This window comes from Equus quagga, chromosome 8 (assembly GCF_021613505.1).
Source record: "Equus quagga isolate Etosha38 chromosome 8, UCLA_HA_Equagga_1.0, whole genome shotgun sequence".
NCBI lineage: Eukaryota > Metazoa > Chordata > Mammalia > Perissodactyla > Equidae > Equus > Equus quagga.
Genome location: NC_060274.1, coordinates 132530855 through 132558264, shown reverse-complemented (window position 1 = coordinate 132558264; position 27410 = coordinate 132530855). Strand labels below are relative to the sequence as shown.

Genomic DNA, 27410 nt, shown 5'->3' with positions numbered 1-27410 from the left:
CATCTTCAGTGGATAGCAGTTACTGTTATTATTTCAAACATGGGTAGTTGGGTCTGAAGATTCATATTGCCCTCACTAATCTTTCAGAAACCCAGTTTGGGGGAGATTTATCATCTCTCCCTTAGCCATCTGAGGACTGGGTCTTCAGTGTCTGCAATCCCTCACCTTCTCCTCCTATGAACCTTTTACATGAAAGGCTTTGATGAGAGCTCAGCCTTATCAACCACCTTATGCCATGATCTTAACCTTTTTGGTTTCTTGGATCTTGTGAAAATCTGATGATTTGGTGTACGAGCAGATTTGCATACACACAGTTTTATGCATGTGGCCTCTCAGACAAGACCCCAGCCTTTGAGCCTGCCTTAGATTTGAAGTGGATAGAAAATCTGGACTAGCCAAAATTTTCTCTATGTGAAGTACAGTACTTAGGATACCTGGCTAGAGGCTTTCAGAATTTAGCAAGAATTCAGTTTGTCAGAGAAACCAAGGAATCTTAAAAAAAAACCAAACACACCATAAACACATTTCCCCCTTGGTAGTAGAAGGAAATCCTTCTGCACATAAACTGCAAAGAAACAGAATTTCTCTTAGGTATGTAGGGTTAATAGATGACTCCCCACCAGTCAGCAAAAGGGAACTGACCACGTACCCCTGCTCCCTGGAAAAAGATGCCTCCAGTCTGGCCAAGGACCTGAGGCTGTCCTGTCCTTGGGTTACTGCGGGATATGGAGTGTCCATCTTCAGAGGTGCCATGCCAGCCCCAAGCCCACCATATTATCAGTAGTGCACACTCTGATGTCTGCACAGGCTGACACCTGCTGTATCACAGACTCAGTAGCAACAGGTAAAGTCATTGTTTTCATGGATAGTGTTCAGTTTACTGGGGATGAGGTATAAATGAATATATCTTGTCACTTCCTAATATTTAGGGCACATGGAAGGATCTGAAAACAGGTAAAAGAGAGGGTTACATGGCAGATTAAACTCATCTTGCTGTAACTTTGTCAAAATACACTTGATGTTTGGGGTGTTTCTTTATGAAGCAGAGTAACAATCTGTTTTCTAGAATTGATGTCATGGACTGCCTTTGTGAGCCCCTCTCATTGACATCCTAGTGTCACACATTCTCACTGTAATCTGTAATCTCAGGTGGTCCTAAGGATTATCTTGATGCAGATAATTGTTATTTCTATTCAGTGTGGAATGGTACAGCATTTTAAACTAATTCCAATGTCAGGATATTATACTTCAGATAACATTTTACATTAAAGTAGAGCCCAGGAGCTGGCCCTGTGGCCGAGTGGTTAAGTTCATGCACTCAGTGTCAGTGGCCTGGGGTTCGCCAGTTAGGATCCTGGGCACAGACCTAGCACCGCTCATCAGGCCATGCCATGGCAGCATCCCACATAGATGAACTAGAATGACTTACAGCTAGGATATGCAACTATGTACTGGGGCTTTGGGGAGAGAAAAAAAAAAAGGAAGATTGGCAACATATGTTACCTCAGGGCCAATCTTCCTAAAAAAGGAAAAAGAAAAACAAAAGAACCCTGTAATTGGGCTTGGGTCTAAAAAAATAAGTAGAGCCCAAAGAAATTTACAGTAATTTCAGTAATATTATAAATGAACAATTGAAAAATAGTCACAAATATAGACTTCTATAAAAAAGCAAAGTACGTAGAGAGGTTCAGGAGTAATATCCTTAGAGTGAGTGGTGAGCATTCTGTCAGTTCTGAGTAACATCTCTTAGAACATCTCTCAAAAGAGAAATAATTCTTTTCTACAAGTGTGTAGTTCACTGGACAAGGGGCAATTATTGGGCACACAGAGCAGTTGGACATTTACAGAGGGATGGTGTGACAAATGCAGATTTACAGAGAAAACCTGAGGGTGAAGGCGCTGTGGTGTTGAGGAGTGATTGTGGATGGTGTCATACTTGGGGAGTTGTCTAGAACTGAGCTGAGCTGATGGTAAAGAAGTGGCAGAGAGCGGATGTAGTAACCAGGTAATTGGTGAGTGAAGAAGAATACATTTCTGTGTAAAGCAGCCATGATTGTTTTGACTGAATTCAACAGGAGCGTGATAAAGATGAGATTTGTGAGTTGTGAACCAAAGGAAATACTTGAGGTAGGTCTTTGAAGATCAGGCAGAGGAAGTAGAGCCATTTGATAAACATGTGGGAGTTTATGGTCTTGAGTGAGGTAACGGAAGTGCGGCTCCTGTGTTCTAGAGTGATGGTGCTGGTAGCCAGATTTAGTGTAGTTGGGAAGCAGGTGCAGACAGTCACAACATCACTGGAGAGGGCGAGTGTGTGCATATGTTGAGGCAGAAGCGGGCAGAGACTTATTGGCTCTGTTGTTTACTCTGAAATTATAAAAGGAGGAACGCATCTACAATGAAGAAGTTCTAGCTGTCCCCAGGTGGAATGTGCTCCGCATCTGCCTTTGGTCCTTTCTGTTACTGCCAGTGGTTGGTTGGATCAGAGGGTTGGGGGCAGAAGGACAGAAAACCTCACAGCAAATTGCTACGTGGGAGCACAGCTCCACACCAGCTTTAAGGCTCATATACCCTGGAGTGGCAGCCACCTGTCGTGTTCCTGATCTAAGTAGTGTATTGTAACTTACTAGTATAATGTAAAGAAATAGCAGAATACAACCTGCAGATGAATTGCACATAATTTTGTAACCTAGTCTGCTAGTCTCGTAAACCTCTAGCTCTCCTCACCCCAACCCCCAGATGTCTCATGTTCTTGGGGAAACACAGTCCTTTCAGTACTCTGGTTCCACTCTGGTCAAAATAGGCCTCTTTCCAGTGACATATCCTCCCTATTTAAGCAAGCATTGTCAGCAATTCTCTTCCTGACTCTTCACCTTCTTGAGCGTTTCTGTCCAAACTCTTAAGCCTTTTTCTTAATTCTGGGAGGTTGCCATCCCTTTGCCATCCCTTTGTCCCAGAGTGGACTCAAGCTAACTTAACTTAGAAGAACCTATTTCAGTTCACTCTCGTGCACACTCATGAACCAAGCAAATTCAAGGCTTCACCTCCTGTGGTGTAAGGGCATAGGCCTGCTCAGGCAGGTGGACACAGGGAACAGATGGAACTTGCTGTGGCCTCTCGCATGGAGCAGTGTGGCCTCGACAGCCATAAGGACAGTGGCCTCTCTCTGACTAGGAATTAGCTGCTGCTGGGCCCCATTCTGTGGTTTGTTCTTAGGGGCCCAGGAGGAGGGGTGGGCTTGGTTCTCCAAGAACCATCTTCTTAAGGGACCCTCCCCCCATTCCCCCGGCAGTAGTACTATTCCCTGGCCAGCTCCTCTCAGCCAGAGCATGGGCAGAAGCTTGTCTTTTATTGGTGGCAGTACGTGGGTTACTTAGGAAAGTAAGTGTGGCAGTTCCAGAAACCAGAACATTTCTCTGACCACATCACCAGTACGAAACTGTCCTGTGACCAAGCAAAAATGTGGTCTACACAATGTTAGTGTGACGTGTATGCTCTTCTTTCTTTGAGGGGCAAGGGAGTACATAACTTTTCTCAGAGGAGAACTCTCTACCCAAAAGAGCTTTAGTCTTCCTCTGCAAGGGGGTTTTATTTTTAACAGCAAAGAAAATACTTTCACCTTTTTTCCAGGTAGGTTTCTTTGTAGCTCTGCAAACACTTATTTTCTCCAGTATTACAGGCCCTACTTGTGTATAACTGAAGTTGTAATACTCCTTTGGGAGAAGGTGGGAGACTGTCTAGAGAGGAGCCAAATGTGGGCAAGTATCTGCTGGCTGGTTTGGGCCAAAAGAGAAAAGCAGAAGGGAAGGTGGACTTTTGAGGCTTTGAGTCTAGGCCTCTAGGATATATGATGACAGTGCTAATGATGGAATGGAAAAGAAATTCTATTAAAAAGGAGGAGGTCTATTTGGAGCACTCTTTATGCTGTTCTGGACACCACTGAACATTGCTCTGGACAGTGGGGCAGTAGAAAAGGGCCTGTGGCCTTTGGTGACGTTAGACTTTTCTGGCCCAAAGTGTTCTTAGAATGTAAAGAGCCATTGCCACCTGTTCCAGCCTCCCTCCTCAGAGGCCTCAGAGCAGGGTGTTTTAAAGAAGCATTATGTGAACAACAGACACACAGGAAGAATACTAAGTGGCCCTTTTTTTCGTTAGTGCCATCAGGTTGATTCTAACTCCTGGCACCCCTGTGCACAGCAGAGTGGAACCCTGCCCTGTCCCTCTGTGCCATCCTCTCACCTTCCAGCGTTGTGTCAATGTTCTGCTGCTAAATCACAGGGTGTTTATGGACCATTTTTTCAGAAGTGGGTGGCCAGGTCCTTCTTCCTAGTCTCTCTAGTCTGGAAGCTCTGCTGAAACCTGTCTACCATGGGTGACCCTGCTGGTGCTTGAAATACTGGAAGCAGAGCTTTCAGCATCACAGCAACACGCAGCCCCTATAGTATGACAGCCTACAGATGGGTGGTGTGGTTCCTTGACCAGGACACAAATCCGGACTGCAGTGGGGAGAGCACCAAATCTTAACCACTAGACCATGAGGGCTGGCTCCTAAATGGCCTACATGACATTTTATATAGTTGTCAGGAGTCACTAAGTCATCTGTGTGTGTGTTTTTCTCTTAGGTTCATTTTCCAGACACTGAAAGAGCAGAATGGCTAAATAAGGTAAGAATAGAATATACTAAACACCAGATATCAGTGGGCTAGAGGATGAGATGCCATCTTTCCATATTTGGAAATTGAAATGTTGACAACATGGGAACTCATTTGGACTTAGTGGATTTGGCTTCTGCTCCCGAAAGAACTCAATCATAACTGATAGGTTAACTTTCCTTTTCTAAACAGTGAAAACTGTCTGTGACATGAGAAAGTTAATGATATATTCACAGTTGTATCTTTGGCCTTGTGTCTTCTCTCCTGATCAGCTAGTGCTCAAATCTATTTTATAATAATAATAAGTGAAAACTTTGGTAACATTATGGAGAGGGAATTAACTCCCAAGAAACCTACTAATAGATAATAATCATTTATTTTTTTAGAAAAAGGTTATGTTTTTAGATCAGTGTACTTTGAAGTAGATCTCTTTCATCTCTATATTTTATATATCCTTAGAGCTATATAGTAAAAACTAATGTAGATAATGATTACCTTACAGCACTGGAAGTTAGTTCATCATTAAAGAAAACTCATTAATGTTTATTAAGATCTATACAGTTTTAGAAAGTTTTTCCTAATAAGTTGAAACCACAAGATTTTCGTATCTTGTAGCAATCATGAAATGTGTTTATAAGCTTAAAGAGAATATTTTACCAAAATAACTAATTCCTGCAACTATTGGTTAATCAATAATCTATTGTAATACATTTTTGAAATTTAGATCGTGTTGATTTTGTATAACAAAAAGCACCCTCTCTTTAGTGATCAAAAATTCTGGTAAACTATAATACAGGCATAATTTTTCATGATGACTTAAGTACATTATGTATTACAACATTTTGTTTAACATGAGTTCTTTCTCCTTTCCAGACTGTAAAACATATGTGGCCTTTTATTTGCCAATTTATAGAGAAGTTGTTTCGAGAAACCATAGAACCAGCTGTGCGGGGAGCAAACACCCACCTTAGCACCTTTAGTTTCACGAAAGTTGACATGGGTCAGCAGGTCAGTTCTTCTTAAGTATCTTTACTTGTGCACACAATAGGATTGCTGTGAAAACTCTTAAACTACTTCAAATTATTTTCTAGAGAAAATTGTTCCCTAGGAAGTTCGGGTGGGTTGTCTGCAGCTCCCCTGAGGTTCTGCCTCCCACATGGGATGCCCTCTGCTGGTCTGTCAGTCAGGGAGTCCTCATCCTGCCCTCATCCGTCCACTGTGCTCTTCTGGCCAGTTTAGGTCTATTGGGTGGTTTCCCTTCGTTCCAACGTGTCTTTCTATCTCACATTCTTATGTCAGAATTACCTGTTTTCCACAATCCATGCTATTAGAAATGGAGTCTATGTGAATTCACACTAAAGCTTCAGTAGTTGAAAACAAGCTTAAGGTGTTTACCCCTCCAGACGTTTAAAAACTATTGAGAACTCCAGTGCCAGCCTTTTAGGCATCGTATTAATGACATACGTGAAGGAAAAGATGGATTTTGTTATTGGAATCCTCCTATATACAAAGGAAAACTCCTAGTTCCTAATATTACTTCTAGTGAAAGCCTCAAGACTATATCCAAATTAGTTGATCAGGGGCTGGCCCCATGGCCAAGTGGTTAAGTTTGCGCCCTCTGCTTTGGCGGCCCAGGGTTTTGCTGGTTCGGATCCTGGGTGTGGACATGGTACCGTTCATCAGGACACCCTGAGGCGGCATCCCACATGCCACAACTAGAAGGACCCACAACTAAAATATACAACTATGTACTGGGGAGATTTGGGGAGAAAAAGCAGGTAATAAATAAATAAATAAATAGATCATGGCAAGTTTCCCTGTTTATTTTTTTAAGTCAGTGTTTATAATAATTAGCAACAAAGGTAGCATTTTCTTTTATTGACGTATAATTAACATATAGCATTATATTAGTTTCCAAGGTGACACTATTTTCTATGCCTAATAAAAATTCAGAGTGCAGTAGTACTTTTAAACATACACACCCACACAGTTTACACCCGTTTGGTACATGTACGGCAGAGCCAGAAAACACCTCACCATACACTGTGTTCAGATGTCTTTGCTTCAGCCCATCAGGGTTTTAATAAATGTGGCTGAGGAGTGTCTGACCTGGTTGCTGTGTTGTGTTTGTCATCCCAGGTGAGTGTCAGTGCCCCCAGGCTCATTCCCATCCCACACCCTCCAGTCCCTGGGTCACCTTCCCCCATCAAAGGCGACATTCTGCATGCAGAGAATGCTCTGTCTCATCTCCGATTACTCAGAACCTGGGTCTCCAGTGCAGGCACATGCATTGCACTTAGCTGTGTTGTGCAGGTGATTTTTCCTCTTGGCTGTGAGGTCTCCACATATGTTACAAGCCAGGACTGTGGCCATCCTGTTGTTGGAGTGCACAAGTGCCTGCCCAGGAGGCCCCTGTGACACTTACCTTCAATATTTACTTTACCTTCTGTAACCTAAAATGATAACAACAGATGGGGAAACACAATTACAGGTTAGGATACTGTGTGAATATGGAACAGGGGCTGCACACTTTCTGGAAAGGGCCAGATGGTAAATATTTCAGCTTTTGATGGCCACATGCCTTTGAGGCATGTTTTTCTTCTGCCCCTCCCACCTCTTCTTTTACAACCCTTTAAAAATGTAAAAACCATTCTTAGCCAAAGGCCAGATTTAGCCCGCAGGCCCCTAATGTAAGGTATGTTCATGTTTGTGGAGATTGAGAATTCTAACCCCAGCTGGATTTGTTTTAGGAAGAATTACATTCATGTTCTATTACATGCACTTGGATTTTCATGCTAACTAAATAAGATCATCATTGGAGAGCAGGAGAATATTAAGAGCAGTGCTGATTCAGTAAAGGTAGCTTGGCATTATTATTAACTGGAGTGACGTCTTACAAGAGCAGGTAAACTCGAGCTATATGATGAAGGAACAGCTGAGCAGGGTGTGCACAGCCCCGAGCAGGGCATCTTGTCCGCTTCATGTGCTGGCTGCGTCCCTTGGGTAGCTGGGTTCCATTGACCTCAGGTCTTTGTCTTTCAGTCGTCGGGAGTGAGGTGGGCCTCCCGCTTCTCCTAATGTAACATGTCGTCTAAGTGGAAGAAGGGAGGATTATCTAATGCAAACATTTAAACTAGTCACTACATCACCTGTGCCCCATTTCCACTTAGTGATGTAGTGAGTTGACTGTGTTCTCTAAGTCTGTACATGTCTGAGCTAGTATCATCAGGGAAGAGCCCGGGAACCTGGCATAGTAGGAAATGAAGACTCTCAAATAAAGACTTAGAGTTTAATCCTACAGCTAGTTGAGGGGTAAGATTGCAGGACACCCAAACTGTCAGAGTAAACACTAGTTCTCTAAAGATTGGGTATTTTTCAGCTTGAGTTTTTAATGCTTAGGTGTGGTGTTGAGAACTTTCTTAGAAGGGATCTCAAATTGATAAATGGGAGAAGGTTTTGAACAATGTTGTAACTGGACCCTTGAAATATAACATTTGTTACAATCTGTGTTTTCTTTTTACAGAGTAATTTGATTCTGACCCTGTATCATGTATTAGGTGTTGAAATTATACTTACAGCTAGTATTTTTGATTCACTCAAAAGGCTCATTTTTGTGAAAATCTTAAGTGCAAAATTACAAGACATTAAAGAAAAAATGAAAGGAAGTTATATTTCGAACAATGTAGTGAGGATGGAATAGAAGGAAAGGATCAGAAAATTGGAAGAGAAAGAAGGGCTAAGGGCTTGGACAGGAGCAAAACTGCATCACACGTGAGCTGACAAAGCAGGTCTTCTGTCTCTAAGAACTCACTGTGCGCCAGGCAGTGCCTGACTTCCTTACGTTCCTCATGTCCTTTAATTTCGCTGTAATCTCATGCAAGAGATACCATTATTACCCATATTTTACATATGAGACTGAGGAACAAAGGTTAATAACTTGCTGAAAGTCAACAGCTAGTGTGCTGTGAAAGCAGTATTCTAACTCTCATAGCCTGATGCTAACACTCACTCTCTTCATCTCTACGTGCTATTATAGGGTTTGATTTTTCTTACCCTCCCTTCATTTTAAATTAAGCCACTTCTTGTTTCAGCCTCTCAGGATCAATGGTGTTAAGGTGTATACCGAAAATGTGGACAAAAGGCAAATTATTATGGACCTTCAGATTAGGTAAGTTTTTATTTGTATCATAGTTAATGACATAGAATGTCACTTAGCTATACCCATAAGGTGGAGGATATAATGAGCACACTTCTTACCTACTGTTTTTGTGGAATTTGACTAAATTGTTGAAGACCCAAATTTATTTACTTTCTGGATCTCAGTTCCTAATAGCCTAGAAAACTGCTAGTCATAAAACATGTTATGAATAAAAGAATAAATAAAAGAAATTAAATAAATAAAAGAAATTAAAGGTCGTACAGGAAAACTACAGACTCATATCCCTTGTGAACATGGATGTCAATCCTCAACAAAATACTAGAAAACTGATTTCAGCAACATATTAAAAGGATTATACGCCATTACGAAGTAGGATTTATTCCGGGATTTATTCCCAGGATTCAAGGATTGTACAACATATGAAAATCAGTGTGATACACCACGTTAATAGAGTGAAGGGAAAAAACACACGATCATCTCAGTTGATACATTTGACCAAAAAAAGCATTTGACAAAATTCAGCACTCTTCCCTGATAAAAACACTCAGCAAACTATGAACAGAAGGAAGCTACTTCAGCATAATAAAAGACATATATGAGAAACTCACATATAGTCAGTGTTAAAAGACTGAAAGCTTTTCCTCTAAGATCAGGAACAAGACAGGGATGCCCGATTTCACCACTTCTATTCAACATGGTACCGGAAGTTCTTGCCAGATCAATTAGGTAGGAAGAAAAAGAAAGAAAAGGTATCCAAGTTGGAAAGGAAATTATCTCTGTTTACAGATGATCTGATCTTATATGTAAGAAACCCTAAAAGATTCCACCAAAAAAACCTCATAGAACTAATGAACAAATTCAGTAAAGTAGCAGGAAACAAAATCAACACAAAAGAAATTAATTACATTCTATACACTGACAATGAACAATTCAAAAAGGAAATTAAGAAAACAATTTCATTTACAATAGAATCAAAAAGAATAAAATGCTTAGTAATTAACTTAACCAAGTAGATGAAAGACTTGTACAATGAAAATTATAAAACAGTGCTGTGAGAAATTAAACAAGACATAGATAAATGGAAAGACATCCCATGTTCATGGATTAGAAAGCTTAATATTGTTAAATGTCAACACTAAAAGCAATCTGTAGATTCAGTGTGATCCATATAAACATATATTTGATAAGGGATCGATATGCAGGATATATAGAGAACTCCTCCAACTCAACAGCAAAAAACCCAATTAAAAATGGGTAAAGGACTTGAATAGACATTTCTCCAAAGCAGACATACAAATGGACAATAGTCACCTGAAAAGATGCTCAACCTCACTAATAATCATGGAACTGCAAATCAGAACTACAATGAGATACCACCTTGCACCCGTTGAATGGTTCCTATCAAGAAAACAGAAATCAACAACTGTTGCTAGGCATGTGGAGAAGTTGGAGCCCTTGTGTACTGTTGGTGGGAATGTAAAATGGTGCAGCTGCTGTGGAAAGCAGTATAGAGGTCCCTCAGAAAATTAAACATAGGACTACCGTGTGACCCAGCAATTCCACTTTTGGATATCCACCCAAAAGAATTGAAAACAAGGTCTCAAGAGAAACATTCGTCCCTGCTTATCTGCAGTTACACTTTCCATAGTTTCAGTTACCCATGGTCAACTATGGTCCAAAAATATTAAGTGGAAAATTCCAGAAGTAAACCATTCATAAGTTTTAAGTTGCATGTCATTCTGAGTATCATGATGAAATCTTGTGCTGTCCCTCCCAGGACAGGAGTCATCCCTTTGTCCAGTGGATCCATGCTACATATACCACCCACCCATTAGTTACTTAGTAGCCCACTCAGTTAACAGATCGACTGTCACAGTATCACAGTGCTTGTGTTCAAGTAACCCTTATTTTACTGAATAATGGCCCCAAAGCACAAGAGTAATGTTGTTGGCAATTTGGATATGCTTACTGCATCCCCTGTGACCTAATAACACAGCTTTGTACGCAGTGACTGCTGAAATGTGTTGACTTAGGACACAGCTCAGAGTGTTTCTTTTTTTTTATCCTTGAGTAAGAATCATTTTATTTTATAATGTCTTTGAGCTTGTAAAGTATGTTAATATAGTCAATGTACAGAGTTGATACCAATTACCTTTATTTTAGAAAGGCGCATAGAACGTCTATAATGATCTATTATGGAAAAATCTGCATCTTTAAAATAGTTGGTACTACTGCAAAAACTGTTGGCATCAATAGAATAAAAGAGAAAGCCCCACTTATGTCTTCACTTCAGCTGTGCCCTAGAAGGACTGTCCACCAGGCTGGTCATGAGCATCATGAAGATGGAAACCTTGTTTTCTTGTTCCAGCACTGAGGGAAGATTTCATACGCATTAAGTGAGCATTTGGATGAGTCAGCTCCTGGACGCCATTTTGGAGATGCTGCCTGGCCTTTGTGGATTTAGCAGTCATATCAACATTTGCAAATTATGCTGCTCAGATATTTATGTCTCTAGAAAAAATCTGCATTCTACTTTTTTTGTATGTTCCAGACAAGGACCTTAACTAATGGGCAGTAGAGATGGGGAAGGAGTAATTGAAAGATATTAGGAAATAAAAAAGATCAAGTCTTAGAGTGAAGAAAGGGAAAATTTTGAGGTAGTTTTGTAACAGGGTATTGGTGATTTTACCAACTAGATAGAGAATCATGCTCGATGAGAAGAATCTGTAGGTATTTGCTTTAACACCAAGACAATAAATACCAGAAGAATTTCATCCTAGGTGCTTTTTGTTAGTGTTCTGTTCATGTGCTAAGACACTCTCTTTCCAGCATTTATCAAACTGCCCCCAGACATTCTCAGGCAGGAGCACAATGTCCTGCTTCCAGAATCGAGGGTGGGAGTCAAATCATACAGACCCCACTCAAAATATAGTTGACCTTCCATATTCATATTAAAAATAGATGCAAGCCTTACATTCAGCATCACACTATGTTCATGTTTGTTTTTTATTAGTAATTTAAATGTCTTGGGAGTGCAAACTGGCACAGCCAGTATGGAAAGCAGTATGGAGTATCCTCAAAAAATTAAGAATAGATCTACCATACGATCCAGCTATCCCACTGCTGGGTGTTTATTCAAAGAACTTGAAAACACAAAGGCGTAAAGATACCTGCACCCCTGTGTCCGTTGCAGCATTATTCACTATAGCCAAGACTTGGAAGCAACCTAGGTGCCCATCAAGGGACGAATGGATAAAGAAGATGTGGTATTTATACACAGTGGAATACTACTCAGCCATAAGAAATGATGAAATCCGGCCATTTGTGACAACATGGATGGTCTTTGAGGGTATTATGCTGAGTGAAATAAGTTAGAGGGAGAAAGTCAAATACCGTATGATCTCACTCATAGGTAGAAGATAAAAACAACGATAAACACACACATAGCAATGGAGATTGGATTGGTGGTTACCATAAGGGGAGGGTGCGGGGTGCAAAAGGGATGATTAAGCTCACATGTGAGGGGATGGACTATAATTAGTTTTTGGGTGGTGAACATGATGTAATCTACACAGAATTAGAAATATATTACAGTGTACATCTGAAAGCTATATATTGTTGTAATCCAATGTTACTGCAATTAAACAAAAGTTAAAAAAATAATAATTTAAATGACTTAATCGTTGAGTAAAATTGATGCCCCAAACAGGTGCATCATTTCTAACCTTTGACATCACAGAGCCCTGTAGCGCACTGATAGTTTTTTCATGACTGAGGAGCATGGGCACAGAATTTACTTGTGATGAAATATAATCTAAACTTTATATATTAAACAAACATAGTGTTTATAAAACACATGGAAACTACATTCCATCAAGAGCCTGTTCCAGAAGTTGCACCTTGGAAGTGACATTTATAATGGGCCCTAAGCCCACTCAGCAGGCCTCCCATCAGTGTGGCTGTGTCGCATCTGGTGGCAGTGACGCTGTAACCTGGCAGTAAAAGACTTTGCCTCCACTCTGGTCTTGGTTGCTTTATATCATTTTATTCAGATTTTATACTTGCAGGTCTGTGGTGATGAAGAGAATGTAATCCAGAACTCTTTCTTTGCTAGTTTTGTAGGAAATTGTGAGATTGATTTGGAGATCAAGCGATATTTTTGTAGAGCGGGTGTGCAAAGTATACAGGTAAGGTTTTTTTACACTTCTGTCTTCTAAAATTTTCTGTGCTCTATTCAAAAAAAATCGTGAAGTTTTTATTAACTCAGAATTTCTTTGAAGTTAAGTTTTTGTTTGTAGGTTATACATGAGGAAAACCTGTAGTCAAATGCTCAGAAGTCGCTAAGACAATCCTACATCCTCTTTGCATCGGTCAGTGGTTTCTGGAATTGTTTTCTGTTACATGTTTCGGTTTCCGTTTGAATTTAGATCCATGGCACAATGCGGGTGATCCTGGAACCATTGATTGGAGACATGCCCTTGGTGGGAGCGTTGTCTGTCTTCTTTCTTAGGAAGCCAGTAAGTCAATGTTTATTTTGTTCTTGTCTTCCCACTCACTGACAAGAATATGTACATAACGAAGAGTATATAAAGTGCAGAAAGAGTTCTCTCCTTAACTCACTTTTTTCCTTTTCTGATGCATGAATCCTATGAGTGTTTTCATACCTTTTTGTGCCTTAATGGGGGTTCATCTCTTTTGGTAGACAACTTTTCTTCTTGATTATAAAAATAGTATATTTGTTACAGAACATTTGAAAATCTAGACTTTTTTAAAATTGTAGGCTGTAACTTGCCATTCAGCACCTATCACTGAGTATGATTTATAGATATTTGCTCATTTGATCCTCATAACTCTGTAGATACATACTGTCTTAGTGTTGTTTTACTCACCAGGAACTGAGAGTCTAATCTGTTTTAGTCATTCCTATATAGACACCCCTTCACCTAGGCTCCTCCCCTTGCCTGACTCCTCCTCCTCCTCCTCCTCCTCCCCCCCCCCCCCTGGGCTCCTCCTCCCAGGCTCCTCCCCTCACCGAGCCTCCTCCCCCTCACCTGGTGGCTCCTTTCCTGCAAGGCTCCTCACCTAGGCTTCTGCAATCTCTGATAGGCTTCCTGCCTTGGCCCTGTCCTCAGTAGACTTCACCACCAGCGTATCTTCCCAAGGTGAAATCTGACCCACCAGAGGTTGTCTCTCACTTGCAGACAATCATCGTGGTCTAGGTGGAGTCTCTCCAGCCTCATTTCCTGGCACTGCCCCATGAGCATCTTGAGTTCCAGCCACAGGGAAGAATTACAGTCAGGCCTTTGTGTTATCCTTTCCTGGGACACAGGTGGTCAGGTTTCCTCCTTGCTCCCATGGCACCCGTATAGTCCTGTGGGGTGTAGCACACTTCTCATTAACTCTTTGAAAGCCACAACTATGTCTGTCCCAACACCTTTGAGTAAATGTCTGATGGATCAATTCATCTTTTTCTCAAATGTCTCTTCACAATATGCCATTTTTGTACCATTAATATCAGGTATAGTTTAAAATGGGAATATTAGTTTGTATAATTTGATTCAAATAACTTAATACAATTTATTGTTCTTGGGTTTTTAAAGTATGTGTTTGTCTAAACCAAACTACAGGTGGCCTTTTTTTTGTATAAAAACACAAGAAAAATTAACTGTCATCACTTTCTATTGCCACTAAAATTATTATTCTCATTTGCTTTTTTTGCTTATAATGGGCTTATTTTGAGTGTATTTTAACTACACAAAACATGGTAAAATTCAAAAGCTATTAAGGAACCTCTGTGTTAAATTTTAATATATTAAAATTTTGAGAAAGAAGAGATCCATAAAAGATTTTAAATTCATGGATTCTTTTTTACATACAAGTTATTTAAAAGCCAGTATGTGTAAGAAACTTCCTTCATTAATGAGTATAAAAAACTAATCTTTAGCAAATTGCTAAGTACTTCTAACTTATAGGGAATTTTTAACAATTTAAAAAAAAAGCCTGGGGCCAGCCCAGGGGTGCAGCAGTTCAGTTTGCACATTCTGCTTCAGTGGCCTGGGGTTCGCTGGTTCGGATCCCGGGTGCAGACCTATGCACGGCTTGCCGTGCTGTGGCAGGCGTCCCACATGTAAAGTAGAGGAAGATGGGCACAGATGTTAGCTCGGGGCCAGGCTTCCTCAGCAAAAAGAGGAGAATTGACAGCAGATGTTAGCTCAGGGCTAATCTTCCTCAAAGAAAAAATAAAAGCCTGGGGTTTTTTTCAGTTCAGAATGTAACAAAATCCAAATCTTTAAATCTTCCTCCAAAGTTAGTAATACTCTTCCTTAGTATGGATCTCCCATAGGTGTATTTACTTTAAAAGTAACCTTATAATAATAACTTCCAAGTGAAATGTTAATGCTGAGAAAAGAAGGATGAGTCTGAAAAGTTCAGAATCATTCATTTCCTTATATGGTGAGTAAAGTCACTAAACATATGCTTCAGAGAAGGGAATTTTTTTCAGTTACTTTCAACTGGAAAATATGAGAATAGAATTCACTGCTGACTGCCAAGTAATTCTTCCTCACTGCAGTGAAAAATACAGCTATAAAGATTTTGATGGTTTTTGACTATTCGGATGATTTAGAAGCATAGTGCCACAGACACTTATGGAAACATTTACACATTATTTTTCTGCTTGTTGGTTTGTTTAGGTTAGTTTTGATAATGTGCTCCTTGTTAAAAAAACTAAACTAAAAATTTCTGAAGTGATGAACTTTTGGAGCACAGTATAATATGATGGTTAAATGACAGTCTTGGGTGTCATAAACCTGGTTTTGCACTCCTGGTTCTTTCTCTTCTTACTGTGTGGTTTGAATAACTTATTTAATTTCTCTAAGCCTCTGTTTCCCCATCTGCAACATGGGAATTACACTAACACCTCCCTCATAGGATTAAATGTGAAGATTAAATAACAGTGGATGTAAAACACTTAGTACCAAGCTGGCACATAGTAAGTCCTCAGATTTTTAAGAAATTAAATATTTTCCTAACGTAGGTTTAGCATTCTGGTGGAGTCCTGACACCAGAGATCAAGTATTGGTAAGCACAAAAGCTTGGATGAAACTTCTGGTAAGAACCAGGACAAAAGCTTGGATGAAGATTCTGATAAGAACCAGAACAAGTCAGTGTCTGCCCTTGGGTGTGTCCCAGGGAATGGGTGGCCCCACACTCAGGCTAAATTGCCTCTGGCATGCACACTCGTATGGTGTTTCTGAATCCTTAGGTCTTTTTTAGATCTGTTCCAGGAGTATGGATTAGACTAGAGTGAAGCCAGGAGGTCTTTTCCAGAACTTCTCCAGGAGATGGTCTGAGTTGCTCTGAGTGTGTTTATGCTAAGGAGGTCCTCCCAGCCAGCAGAGGACATGCCTCCTGAGTCTTTGAACTGCGGATTATCTTTCTTCATCTGTAAAATGGAAATAACATCTTCCTTTTAGAGTAACTGTGAGAAAAAATTGAATCCTGTTAGCCAGGACTCCAGCAATTGAAGTACCTTAGGCAAAGGAGGGAAAAAATGAAAGGTTTTACTTAAAAATAAACATAGCGTATATTGATATCTCATTAAATCTGTGCAGGAGTTGCAGTTCAGTGTCAGGAACAGACTGGAATGAGGAATTCAAGAGCCACTGTGACTGTCTCCCACCCATGCCTGTGATGCCTTTGCTCCATTCTCTCTCTCTCAGACCAGCTTCCTCTGGTCCCTTAATCCACATGCCAGAAACATAGCTTACAGCACTCCCAAGAGGCAGGGAGTCTTCCTCTCTTCCCTTCATCCTTCTTCTCCCTACCCAGCTGGGTCAGACCAGCCAGGAGTAGGAAAGTTGCAGCGTTTGTTAAGGCTCCCAGAAACCAACTCCTACAACCCTGCGTAAAAGGCAGCAGTGAGGTGGAGAGGCAGGACTGTGCAGACAGACTGAAGAGGATCCCAAACTTAGACCACACGTGAAGCCACCAGGAAGCTTTGGGGATATTTATCCTGTCAGGTGTTTTCTGAGTTTCTGGGATCTATGGTTTGATATCTTTCATTATTTTGGACTGTCTTGCTCCACCCCCAGTGGTGGGGACAGGGGAGCTGTCTGTCATCCTTTCCGTCCTGGGTCTCGGGGCTGGTGCTCTTTCAGTAACCCTACACCCTCTCTTTGCCTGTGTCTTTCGTGGGTCTTGTGCAGGAGAGAGTTTGCACACTCACCCCCAGCACTATGGGATCTCTAATGGTCTGGGCCTGTGACTGTGTCCTACCCTCCCCAAGGCATAGAGGGTATTTTCTCTTCTTTTCCTCTCCACCAGATGCAATGGGCCTTCCCCTGTGCTTGCTTCCCCAGTGGCTTCTGTTCCTTATGGTGGAAGGTGGGGCTGTGTCTTTCTCGCAGCAGCTGCCCCTCACCAGCCTCACCCCTATAGGAAGTGTTCTCCCTGGTCCCCCGTGTTTGCAGCGACCACATACTGCTCGGTTCACCAATTGGATTACACGTGCCCTGTGTCTGTGGATTTCAAATGGTTTATTTTGGCTCACGCACACTTGGTCTTTAGCAGTTAGGATCTAGCTAGAGTCATCTCACCTGCCCTGTAGTGGCCTCGTCCTCCCCTTGGAGCTGCCTTTAAGGAAGGGTTTCAGGCAGGCTGGTGGCCCTGTCACTTCCGCCCTCCCATGTGTTCAAGAGTGATGCTCTTTCCAGTTTTCTACATCCCAGTTGGTAGCTGGAAGTCCCAGGAGCTTTAAAACATAAAAACACTCTTGACCTTTACCACCAGCCCAAATTGACTAATTCAAAAACTCTGGAAAAGGGTGGAAGCCACAAGTCTGTATTTTTACCAGACCTCCCAGGTGATTATATTCTGTACCCATGGAACTTAATGCACTTAGGATACCCAGCATGTAGCAAGTGCTGGTATAAACAGTTGCTGTTGTTGAACTATAAATTTTACTACATCCATCACACAGTGCATTATGGAAACGCAGAGAGAAGGGCATATCTGTGCTTTTCATGAAATGCATGGATATGTTCACAGCCCACTTGAAAGGTGACCACATTACTCCTTCCGTTTCTTATAGAAGAGCTGTAGCAGCCCACAGAGGTGATTTCCTGTCCTCTGGACACCTTTCACTAGCTCTTCAGTTTCCCAGAGCAGAGACTTTAGTCATCCAGATGGGGTGGTTGAGGGGGGCGTGAGCGGTACTAACTTTAGTGGCTTTTCCAAAGCTGTGGCTTATCCTTTCCCTTCTCAGGTGTTCCTCCCTGTGTCCCTGTGCAGACTTTGCAGACTGAGTTTTCACACCTCTCTCTCTCACACACACACGCTCATTCTCTCACTCATACGCATTCTCACACTCATACACTTTACACACTTGTGGTCATACATTCACTTACTCTCACACATACACACTTGTTCTCATACACATTCTCACATTCACTCACACTCATTCTCACACACACTTGTTCTCTCACGCTCATTCCCTCACACCTTCATACTCGTCCTCACATTCACACATTCTCACTCACTCATACTCGTTTTCACAGTCACACTTTTTTTTCTCTCTTGCTGCCTCCTGCTCTATCCACTCTCGTTGCTTCCTGGTCCCCAGCCTCCCCTGTGCTCAGAGACATGCCAGCTCCTGTGTCAGGGCCTTAGACGTGGGCCCCCTTCTCCTGGAGCCTTCTTTCTTACATTCAGATCTCCTCTTTTCAAGCCCAGCTGAGTCCTGTCCTTCCAAAAATTCTGCCTTTGCCTCCCTGGTGTTTTCTTTCTTTGACCTTGGGTAGCATTTAAATGTATCGCATCATTTTGACAAGAATCATCTGAGCCAGCCCTCTATCCTTGAAGAGTTCCATAATCTTTGAGTCCCTTCCAGGTGACCTGCCCTTTGACAGGGCCTCTCATTAATCTTTGAGTGTTTCCTTAAGCTTTCTGATTCAACAAGATCCCCCAGGCTCATCTTAATAGTTTTTGCCCCAGGCCTGGAATCAGCTGTTTCTTCAAAATCCCTGGTTACTTTGAGTGAAAAATGTGTTTAGAGATCATAGTCAGGGTGCTAGGGAGTGCTGATTGCCCCTGGGTTGTCATTGCTTCTAGGCCTGTTCTTTTAAAGGGCCTATTGATATTTGCAATGCAAATTTATGTCTCATTTCTCTTAGACCAAAAAGTCTTGCTCTTTTGGGACTTTTTTAAATTGTTGCTTTTTAGTTGTGGTCTACCTAAAAGGATCTTGACTCTTCTAATTCATATTTATTTATAAACCATCTACCTCTCAAAGAGATTTGAGCGGTTGCTATATAGGTTATTGAGATCATGCAATTTCTCCTAGCATTTATTCTACAAATATAATGCACAGGTAATTTTGTTATGTGTAATATGCATTTTGATAGGAAAACAGGGTTTCTAATCAATGGTTTTTACCCGTCCACATCCACTTAATGGAATCTTAGCCAACTATTTAAGAATTATTCTAAGATAAATACCCACTGAAAAAATGAACAAAAAAAATTATAAATGTTGAATGAGTGGGTGGAACATGTTCACTAATGTCAGGAAAATACAAATTGAAACTGATAAAATACCATTTTTTAACTGCCAGATGAACTGATTTTTAATATCTATATTTGGTGAAGGTATAAAGAAAGAACATTTTCATGCACTTTTGGTGGGATATAAATTGGTACAGTATTTTTTTAGAGCAATTAGGTGGTATCTATCAACATAAAAAGTGAACGTTTATCTTCGACCATAACTTCTACTTTTTGAATACTGGTCTGCATGTGCATACCAGGACATGGCATGTAAAAAGATATTTACTGAATCATTACTTATAATAAAAGAGAAATTATAAATATTCCAAGTGGCCATCAATAGGAGGATGGGTATGTAAATTATTATATGATTTTACTGGTGAAAACTATGACATTACAAAAAACAAAGCAAAAACAGAGGTGGATGTCTAAATGCCAGCACAGGACGATGACCTTGATTTTTACAAAGTGAAATACAAGGTGTGGGGCAGTGTTATGTACTGACCCATTTTGTTTATAAAGAAACAAACCTGTATGATCTGATTTGATAACTGGAAGTAATTTTGATACTTCGTGTTTTTGCCCTTTTTTTAACACAGCTTGTAGAAATTAACTGGACAGGACTGACTAATCTTCTTGACATCCCTGGACTGAAGTAAGTATTATGTCATGTCCTATGGTCAGCTTGTTGATGGTGTTGTAATGTGCATTTACACTGTTATGAAAACTACACAGAACTGTTAAGGCCTGTCTCTACCAGGCGGAATCTGTGCCTTCCCAGCAGGCTCTCATATGAGACTCGAATGAGAGACTGTCGTGGGCTCTGTTCTCATAACCTGCCTGAGACTGCTGGGATCCAAATGAGCTAGAGTAGAGTGGTTTTAGGACTTTAGACTGAGTCACTCGCCTTTCATTTTACTTTCATTCAACATGAGGCGTGTTTTTGAGTTTTGTTATTTTAGAAAAGTAACAGCCTTTTAGTATCTAAATTAATTTTTAAATTTGGTATTTATTATTTTTCCAGAAAAATAAGCTTGAAAAGCGAATATATGTTTCGAAACTAGCCCTCTCTGGGTTCTTTTCAAGTTTTGCTACCCCCTCCCCCTTCTGCCTTTTGTGCCTGTAGCCACTCCTCCTTGGAGGGTGGATGCCAGTTCTGGGCCTAAGAATGTGTGGGATGGCTCCAGGAGTCTGGGTGGGCAAGGTGAGAAGCCCGAAGTCCCTGCAGCACATGAGGGGAGTCCTTCATTCCCCTGGACCAATCTAGTATCTAAAACATGAGCACGGTTTCCCACAATAAGCATATGAAAACATTAGAGCGCATCCCTACTGTGAGAGAAGTGAGATCTTCCTACTTGTGTCACAATCCCCCTCACATGGTGGATGGTGACTGTGGAAAACCTGAGTCACTTCCAAGCGTCAGTCTGAGACTACAGCCTCAAAACCTGCTTTTGCTGGTTTTACTATTGTATTCAAAGGTTAAAATATAACTACTTACTGGTTAAAGTTACATATGTTTCTAGTGGGTACTTTGCTAATTTGTGAATTTTTTTTTCCCCTAAAATAGCTTAGAAATTAAATTATGAAAGCCTTCGTTTCGGTCTGTTTTTCCTATTCCTATGTATTTGTTTATGCCCCTGAAATGGCCATTAGAAAGAACTTTGTTTCATTATCAGGGAAAAATTAGGACTTTAATAAATTAAGGCATGTTCATAATAATAAAAGTCTTTCTTAGGTACTGTGGTTTACTGGATATAGAAAAATACTGTTATCTTTAAAAGATCTTTGGAAAGAAAGGACAATTTAAAAAAAGATTTGTTAAAGTGTTCATTAGAGTTCTTGGTTGCAAACAACAAACGCAACTCAAGTGGTCTTAAATAAGTGAGTAAATAAATACTGTTTTTTAAAGACAGTTTATTCATTCATCCAACAGATAGGTATTGATTGCCTGCTATGAGCCGGGACAGTTCTTAGTGCTGGGGTGCGACTGTGAACACAACAGCCACACACCCACTCTCATGGAGCTCACAGTCCAGTGGCTCACTCCTGCCTCCTGTCACTGGGTGACTTCAGACACAGACAGGTGTTGGTGTTAAATGACTGTCCAGCTCTTGGCTCTGCTTTTCTCTGTGTGGCTTTGTTTTCAGGCAGGGTTTTGCTATGAACTAGCAGTTTCTAGCTTCTCTTCTGTAAGCTTAGCAACCTTAGTCAAAAAAGAACCGTTTCCACTAGTTCCAGCAGAAGTTCGAGGGTTGAATTCTGGTTGTCCACCCATCCTGGACAAATTCCTGTGATTCTGATGATCAGGTTTGGGTCTTATGCTCACCACTTGAGAAGGCAGAGAAATGCTTGAACAAACCCCAGTGAATGGGGGTCCCCCAAAGGAAGAACTTTCACAGAAGTAGGGGGAATGGATACTGGACAAATCTCTGTTGTCATTTAGGGTAAGAAAAAGTATTTGTTCTACATTCCTCCCTTTAATATCACGGGAGGACTGAAATAGACATAGGGTTGTGGAAGTCTACTCTGTAAATAGCGTTGTGTTAGCACCCTTAAAGGGTGAGCCAGAGGGCATGTTCTGCCCTCAGCAAGCCTGCAGCTCAGGAAGTCAGCCCAAGTCATTTATAAAACGGAGATACACACATACACATATGCATATACACATGGAGATAACATACATACATGCATACACATACGTATGTAGCTCCATTCTATTTAATGATGTTTGTATGTAGGCAGATTCTTTTTATATAGTAATAGCTTCTAGCTATTGTTTTATATATAGATTTTATATACATAATATATAAAATATATATTCGACATATATAGAATTATATATATCATTAAAAAGATATACTCATATAAACAACAGCAAACAAACATAGATACAGAGAACAGATTGGTGGTTACCAGAGGGCAAGGGAGGTGAGGGGGGCAAAAGGAGTAAAAAGGGACGTTTATACAGTGACAGATGGAAACTAGACTTTTGGTGGTGAACATGATGTAGTGTATACAGAAGTCTAAATATAATGATGTACACCTGAAATTTATATAATGTTATAAACCAGTGTTACCTCAAAAAATATATATATACACTTGTGTATATTTTAGAAATATAGAGGGAAAAATACACACACCACTCAAAAACAAGGCTATGGCATAAAAGGGATATGTAAAAATATCCGTTTTAAATGAAATTATGTATTTTATATGACATAATTTATATTTAATTATGTAAATTTTATAAAATTGACATTTTATATTTATATAAATTTTATGTAATATATACATACATACTTAACATAAAATTTAGGGTACTATTTTTCACTCAGAGACTTTCTTCGAGTGAAAGCTATGGCAAGCCTTATGTTATAAAAGTAAATATTTAATAATTTTGAACCTAACATGAAATCTTGCCCCTAGCTTTATAAAATGAACATCTACATGCTGTATTTGGTGGTTAGAAAACAGAACTCAAGGTATTATAAAGTGGCAATAATGCCTGAATTACTTCAGTTTACCATAAATTTCAGCTATCCCTACTATTTTCCACTGAAGAGCCCTAAACTGAGTGTTGAAGGTGTAAGAAGAGATGAGAATTATGACAGAACCAGAGCTAACATGATGAATAGGGATGGTGTTCCGAAGCACAGAGAGGATCAGCCGCAGTAGGAAGCCGCTCCTGTGTGATGAGACCGCGGCAGCAGTCAGGACAAGCAGGGTGGCCAGCTAAGTGGGGAGGCTCCAGTGAGTGCTCGGGAGCAGCTGCAGCCATGACAAGTCAGGAGGAGGCTGAATGTGTGACAGGATGAAAGGCGAGTGTGGGGGGCACCCGGGTGGGCCTTCTGCTGGTTTGTAGGTGTCGAGCCAGAGCCTGCATGGTGTGAAGGTGAGTGGCAAGGCCATTGACCTACCACCATTGCAGCTAAGGGATTCTTGAAAACATTTATGTCCTCGGTGAGGGGATTCCTGTTTCAACAGATTTTTCTATACAAATAAAACTGGTATTTTGGGTGGAAAATGCCGAAAGTAAGAATGTGCTTGATATTGAAGCTTTGAAGGACCACCTCATACCTCTACTTTATGAACATATATCCACTGTCTGCCAGCTTAAACCCTCTGAGTCTCTTTGGAGCATTAACATCTAATTAACTGACCTATTCACAAGTAAAGTAGTGTTGTCTGTGGAGTTGGGTTTTTCTTTTTTTTCCCCCAGGTTCTGAGGTCAGGTCCCATATCTTGTCGTTGCATTTGGACACCCAACTTACAGTGAATGCTCAGTTACTACTCATTGAACGATAGTGCTGTCCCAGTGGATATTTTTATATGTACAGTTACTTCATGTATGTTAATAATTTTAACGTCTGAGAAGTACTGGCAAGAAGTAGAATTCTTTTAAAACTTTGCACTTCTGCTTAAAGGTGTCTTCTATAGCAATGAAACTTCATTTATGTATGCTTTCAGAAGTGTTGTCACATACCTGTTACTTAATTCTCACATTTACCCCAAAGAATAGGCAAAAAATATATATTAAAAGTACATTTGTGTTTCTTTATCCTCCACAATTTTATTCTTATTACTGAGTTCTGTGTAGTGGTATATAGTATTTCAAAATTATTATAGTATTCAGTACCCAAATAAAGTGAAGAGAGAATAAGCTGAAAGTAAACTTCTTTTACCTCATTGGGGGGAATATAATGCATATGTACCCATGCATATATAGCAAGAGAGAAATTTAATGTAATAAACATGGAATGAGTAAATGGCTGTTTGTTAGAGTATTCTCTGGACTTTTATGGATATTTGAAATATTGCATATTAAAAAAGAAAGTTAATAAAATGTAAGTTAGTCATTATTAAATCAATGATAATGTTACATAGGAATGTATGAAATGTTATTTAGGACATTATGAAATGTCGCCAGAATGTTGCCTTGTGTTCTCAGAATAAATGCTACATAATAGTCACCATAGCAGTATTGTAGCTAAAGCGTTGAACTGCTGGTTTTAAATATTGTGTTGGAGAAATTAGACAACTCCAACCCTGTAAATGGGATGTTGTGTTGTGTTTGTGGTGAGTTTACTGTTAAAGCGACAACTAGCATTGATGTGTCTGATAGTTGGTTTGTTCTTTTTACCTCTTACCTCACAGTGGTTTATCAGATACTATCATTTTGGATATAATATCAAATTATCTGGTGCTTCCCAATCGAATCACCGTTCCTCTTGTCAGTGAAATTCAAATAGCTCAGCTGCGGTTTCCTATACCAAAGGTAAGCATGTCTTAGCCGCCCTCAGCCCTTACAAGTAGATATGGAGGACCTTTGCACACACTGGGTGTTGTAACTTCTTGTATTTCTCCTAACAGTGACCTTGCCACATGGATCTTGATGCAGTAAAGGTAGTTTCTCCTGCCACACTCCTTAAGAGGTTGGCTAATGAGTGTCTGACCTGAAAGCTTTCACAAAGACTTCAGATCAGTTCTTAAACCTCAGCTGTGAACCTCAAAGGTGCTAATAGAGATTTAATTCTGCACATGCTATTGCAAGTCATAAAGGACACTGTGATAATTTAGTTATCACAAAGCACATGTTACTTGTGTTATCAAAATGTGACTGCTTAGTCTAAGCAATGGGGACTTTGTCTAAGGACTGGTGCAGGTTTTCTCTCAGATGTGAGAATATGCTTATCTCTGGAGTCATTTAATGAGCAGCGTGGCAGAAGCGATGCTGGTACTACAGTTACCCTGGGTGGGAGGAAGGGACGGAGCTGTATCTGAGCCACAGCCTGGGGTTGAGCCACAGCTCCACTTCTGGACATATTAATTGGCACGTCTGGGCCTCAGTTTCTTCATCTGTAAATTGGAGGTGATACCTGTCACACAGAGTTGGGTCACAGATACTGGAATCACCTTCATTCGAGTAAATAAGTAAACTCGACTAAAGACTATGAGAACTGGCCAGTCAAGGACAGGCTAGCGAAGGAGGTACTTGGGGTAGACAGCCCCTCACAGGTATATGAGAGCTTTTCCCACTCTGTACTTGACCCACATCCCTCTAGTCTTGTCTGACTTTGGACTCTGTCTGTAGTGAGCATGACACTGATGCACACAGGATAGGTTACAGTTAAGTAACCAAAACAAAAGTGTTGAGTTGGTCCTATTCAGTGGGAGTGGTGGTATTTTTAGTTTGTTTCCTGAAGTCGAAGTAGACAACTTTTCCGAGGCCTGATACTTTCTCTAGTTAAATTAGATCCCAGGGGCTGGCCCTGGGGCCGAGTGGTTTAAGTTCACGTCCTCCACTTCGGCTGCCCAGGGTTTCGCTGTTTCAGATCCTGAGTGCGGACATGGCACTGCTCATCAGGCCATGCTGAGGCAGCGTCCCACACAGCACCACCAGAAGGACCTACAACTAGAATATACAACTCTGTACTGGAGGGCCTTGGGGACAACAGATGTTAGCTCAGGTGCCAATCATTAACAACAACAACAACAAAAATTTAGATTCCAGTATGAGTGCACAAATCAGTAAATGTGTTTGAGCATTCTTAGACAGTCAGGGACTGCATGTAAATGGTGATCTCATAGGATTGGTACCATGTGACCTAGCTGTGTGGTAGACTGTACTATGATGTTAGCACAACCCTGACATCTTCTGACGACACTTTTCTCAGAGTGTATCCCCTTCGTCAGGAGACGCATAACTGTATTTTTTAAAAGTAACAGCACTCCATTTAATTGACGCCCAGTTATATTGTTGGCATTTAGCAGGTTTAGTGAAGCACTACATATGAGAAAAGGATGTCTTTTTCCTTGTCTGCTGATCTTCATCTCTGAAAATGCAGGAATTCCTTTCCATGCAGAAATCCTCGTGCTCCTTTGCCACTTAGGCTTTTTATTCTTGAGTGCGGGTGAGCGTCTCAGCCTTCCCAGATCCAGTCTTACTTAACCATGTGGTGGTTAATAATGGATGATGCTTAAATATGTTGCCAGATTATCTAAACTTTAGACATGAAATTGTAAACAGGAAATTTTGTTTGAGTTTTTAAAAGTGTATTTTTCTGTAAAAATGCCTATCTTCGTATGCTGATTGGGTTAGGAATGTCGCACAGTAATTTTTTAAAAAGGTTATGGGGGAGAATGCCACCCTACCGAAAGGTAACTTAGCCACCTTTGTTTGCTTTGAAAGAAATAGGAGTGAATATTTTTATTTTATCAATTAAACAACATTCTGGGAAAAGAGAACTGTATTTAAAGTCTATCAGTAGTAGGTATTTCAAGGTTTTTTCCTATCTATAAAATAATTTTAATGACAGTATTTCCTAGGATTGTTCTAACAATTAAATGAAGTAATCATTGCATATCAAGGGCTTATTAACGGGTCTGATACCTCCTGTAATGTTAGTTATCACTCACTGTAGTAGCAAAACAAGATTGTTTGGTGACCCACGAGGCCCTGTGTAATCTGACCTCCACTCGCCAGAGCCTGGCTCCTTGGGCTCCTGGAGCCCCGGGTTGCTCTGCAATCTCTGCCAGGAGAAGTCTCTGGAGGGGTCAGTGGCTCATGCCTTGCTCTCTTCCCACCTCTGGTCTCCGGTCTAAGCAGTGCCCCTTGGATGCTGTCCTCTTGCCCTGCTTCCGTGTTTCCTTAGCATGGCCTCAGATGTGCTCCATGGTCACTTTCTTCTTTGCTGCATGAGAAGAGGGTCTTTGTTTTGTTCCCTCTGCACCTTATTTTTAGGAGGGGCAGCACACAGCCATCCCTCCGTGTCTGTCACAGGAACCCATGAACAGTCTTCATGTATGTTCTCCTTTTCAGGGTGTTCTAAGGATCCATTTTATTGAAGCTCAGGATCTTCAGGGGAAAGATACTTATCTGAAGGGACTTGTCAAAGGAAAGTCAGACCCCTATGGAGTAATTCGAGTTGGCAACCAAATCTTCCAAAGCAAGGTCATCAAAGAGAACCTCAGTCCAAAGTGGAACGAGGTATACGAGGTAAGGTGTGCCCAGTCATGTCAACTGGGCGCCCACACTCTTTAATTCCACTCCTGTCACGTGGC

At 40.7% G+C, this 27410-nt stretch overlaps 1 protein-coding gene across 2 annotated transcripts in view; it reads left to right on the top strand.

Moving 5' to 3' along the window:
• ESYT2 (extended synaptotagmin 2) overlaps window positions 1-27410 on the top strand; it is an 88839-nt gene that overhangs the window by 31705 nt on the left and 29724 nt on the right. For both annotated transcript variants that reach the window (XM_046669072.1, XM_046669071.1), the window contains exons 2-9: window positions 4620-4661; window positions 5523-5657; window positions 8741-8817; window positions 12923-12995; window positions 13236-13325; window positions 19952-20007; window positions 24504-24624; window positions 27169-27345. In XM_046669072.1, coding sequence (XP_046525028.1) covers window positions 4620-4661; window positions 5523-5657; window positions 8741-8817; window positions 12923-12995; window positions 13236-13325; window positions 19952-20007; window positions 24504-24624; window positions 27169-27345 — 771 coding nt within the window. The remainder of the gene's footprint in view (window positions 1-4619; window positions 4662-5522; window positions 5658-8740; window positions 8818-12922; window positions 12996-13235; window positions 13326-19951; window positions 20008-24503; window positions 24625-27168; window positions 27346-27410) is intronic.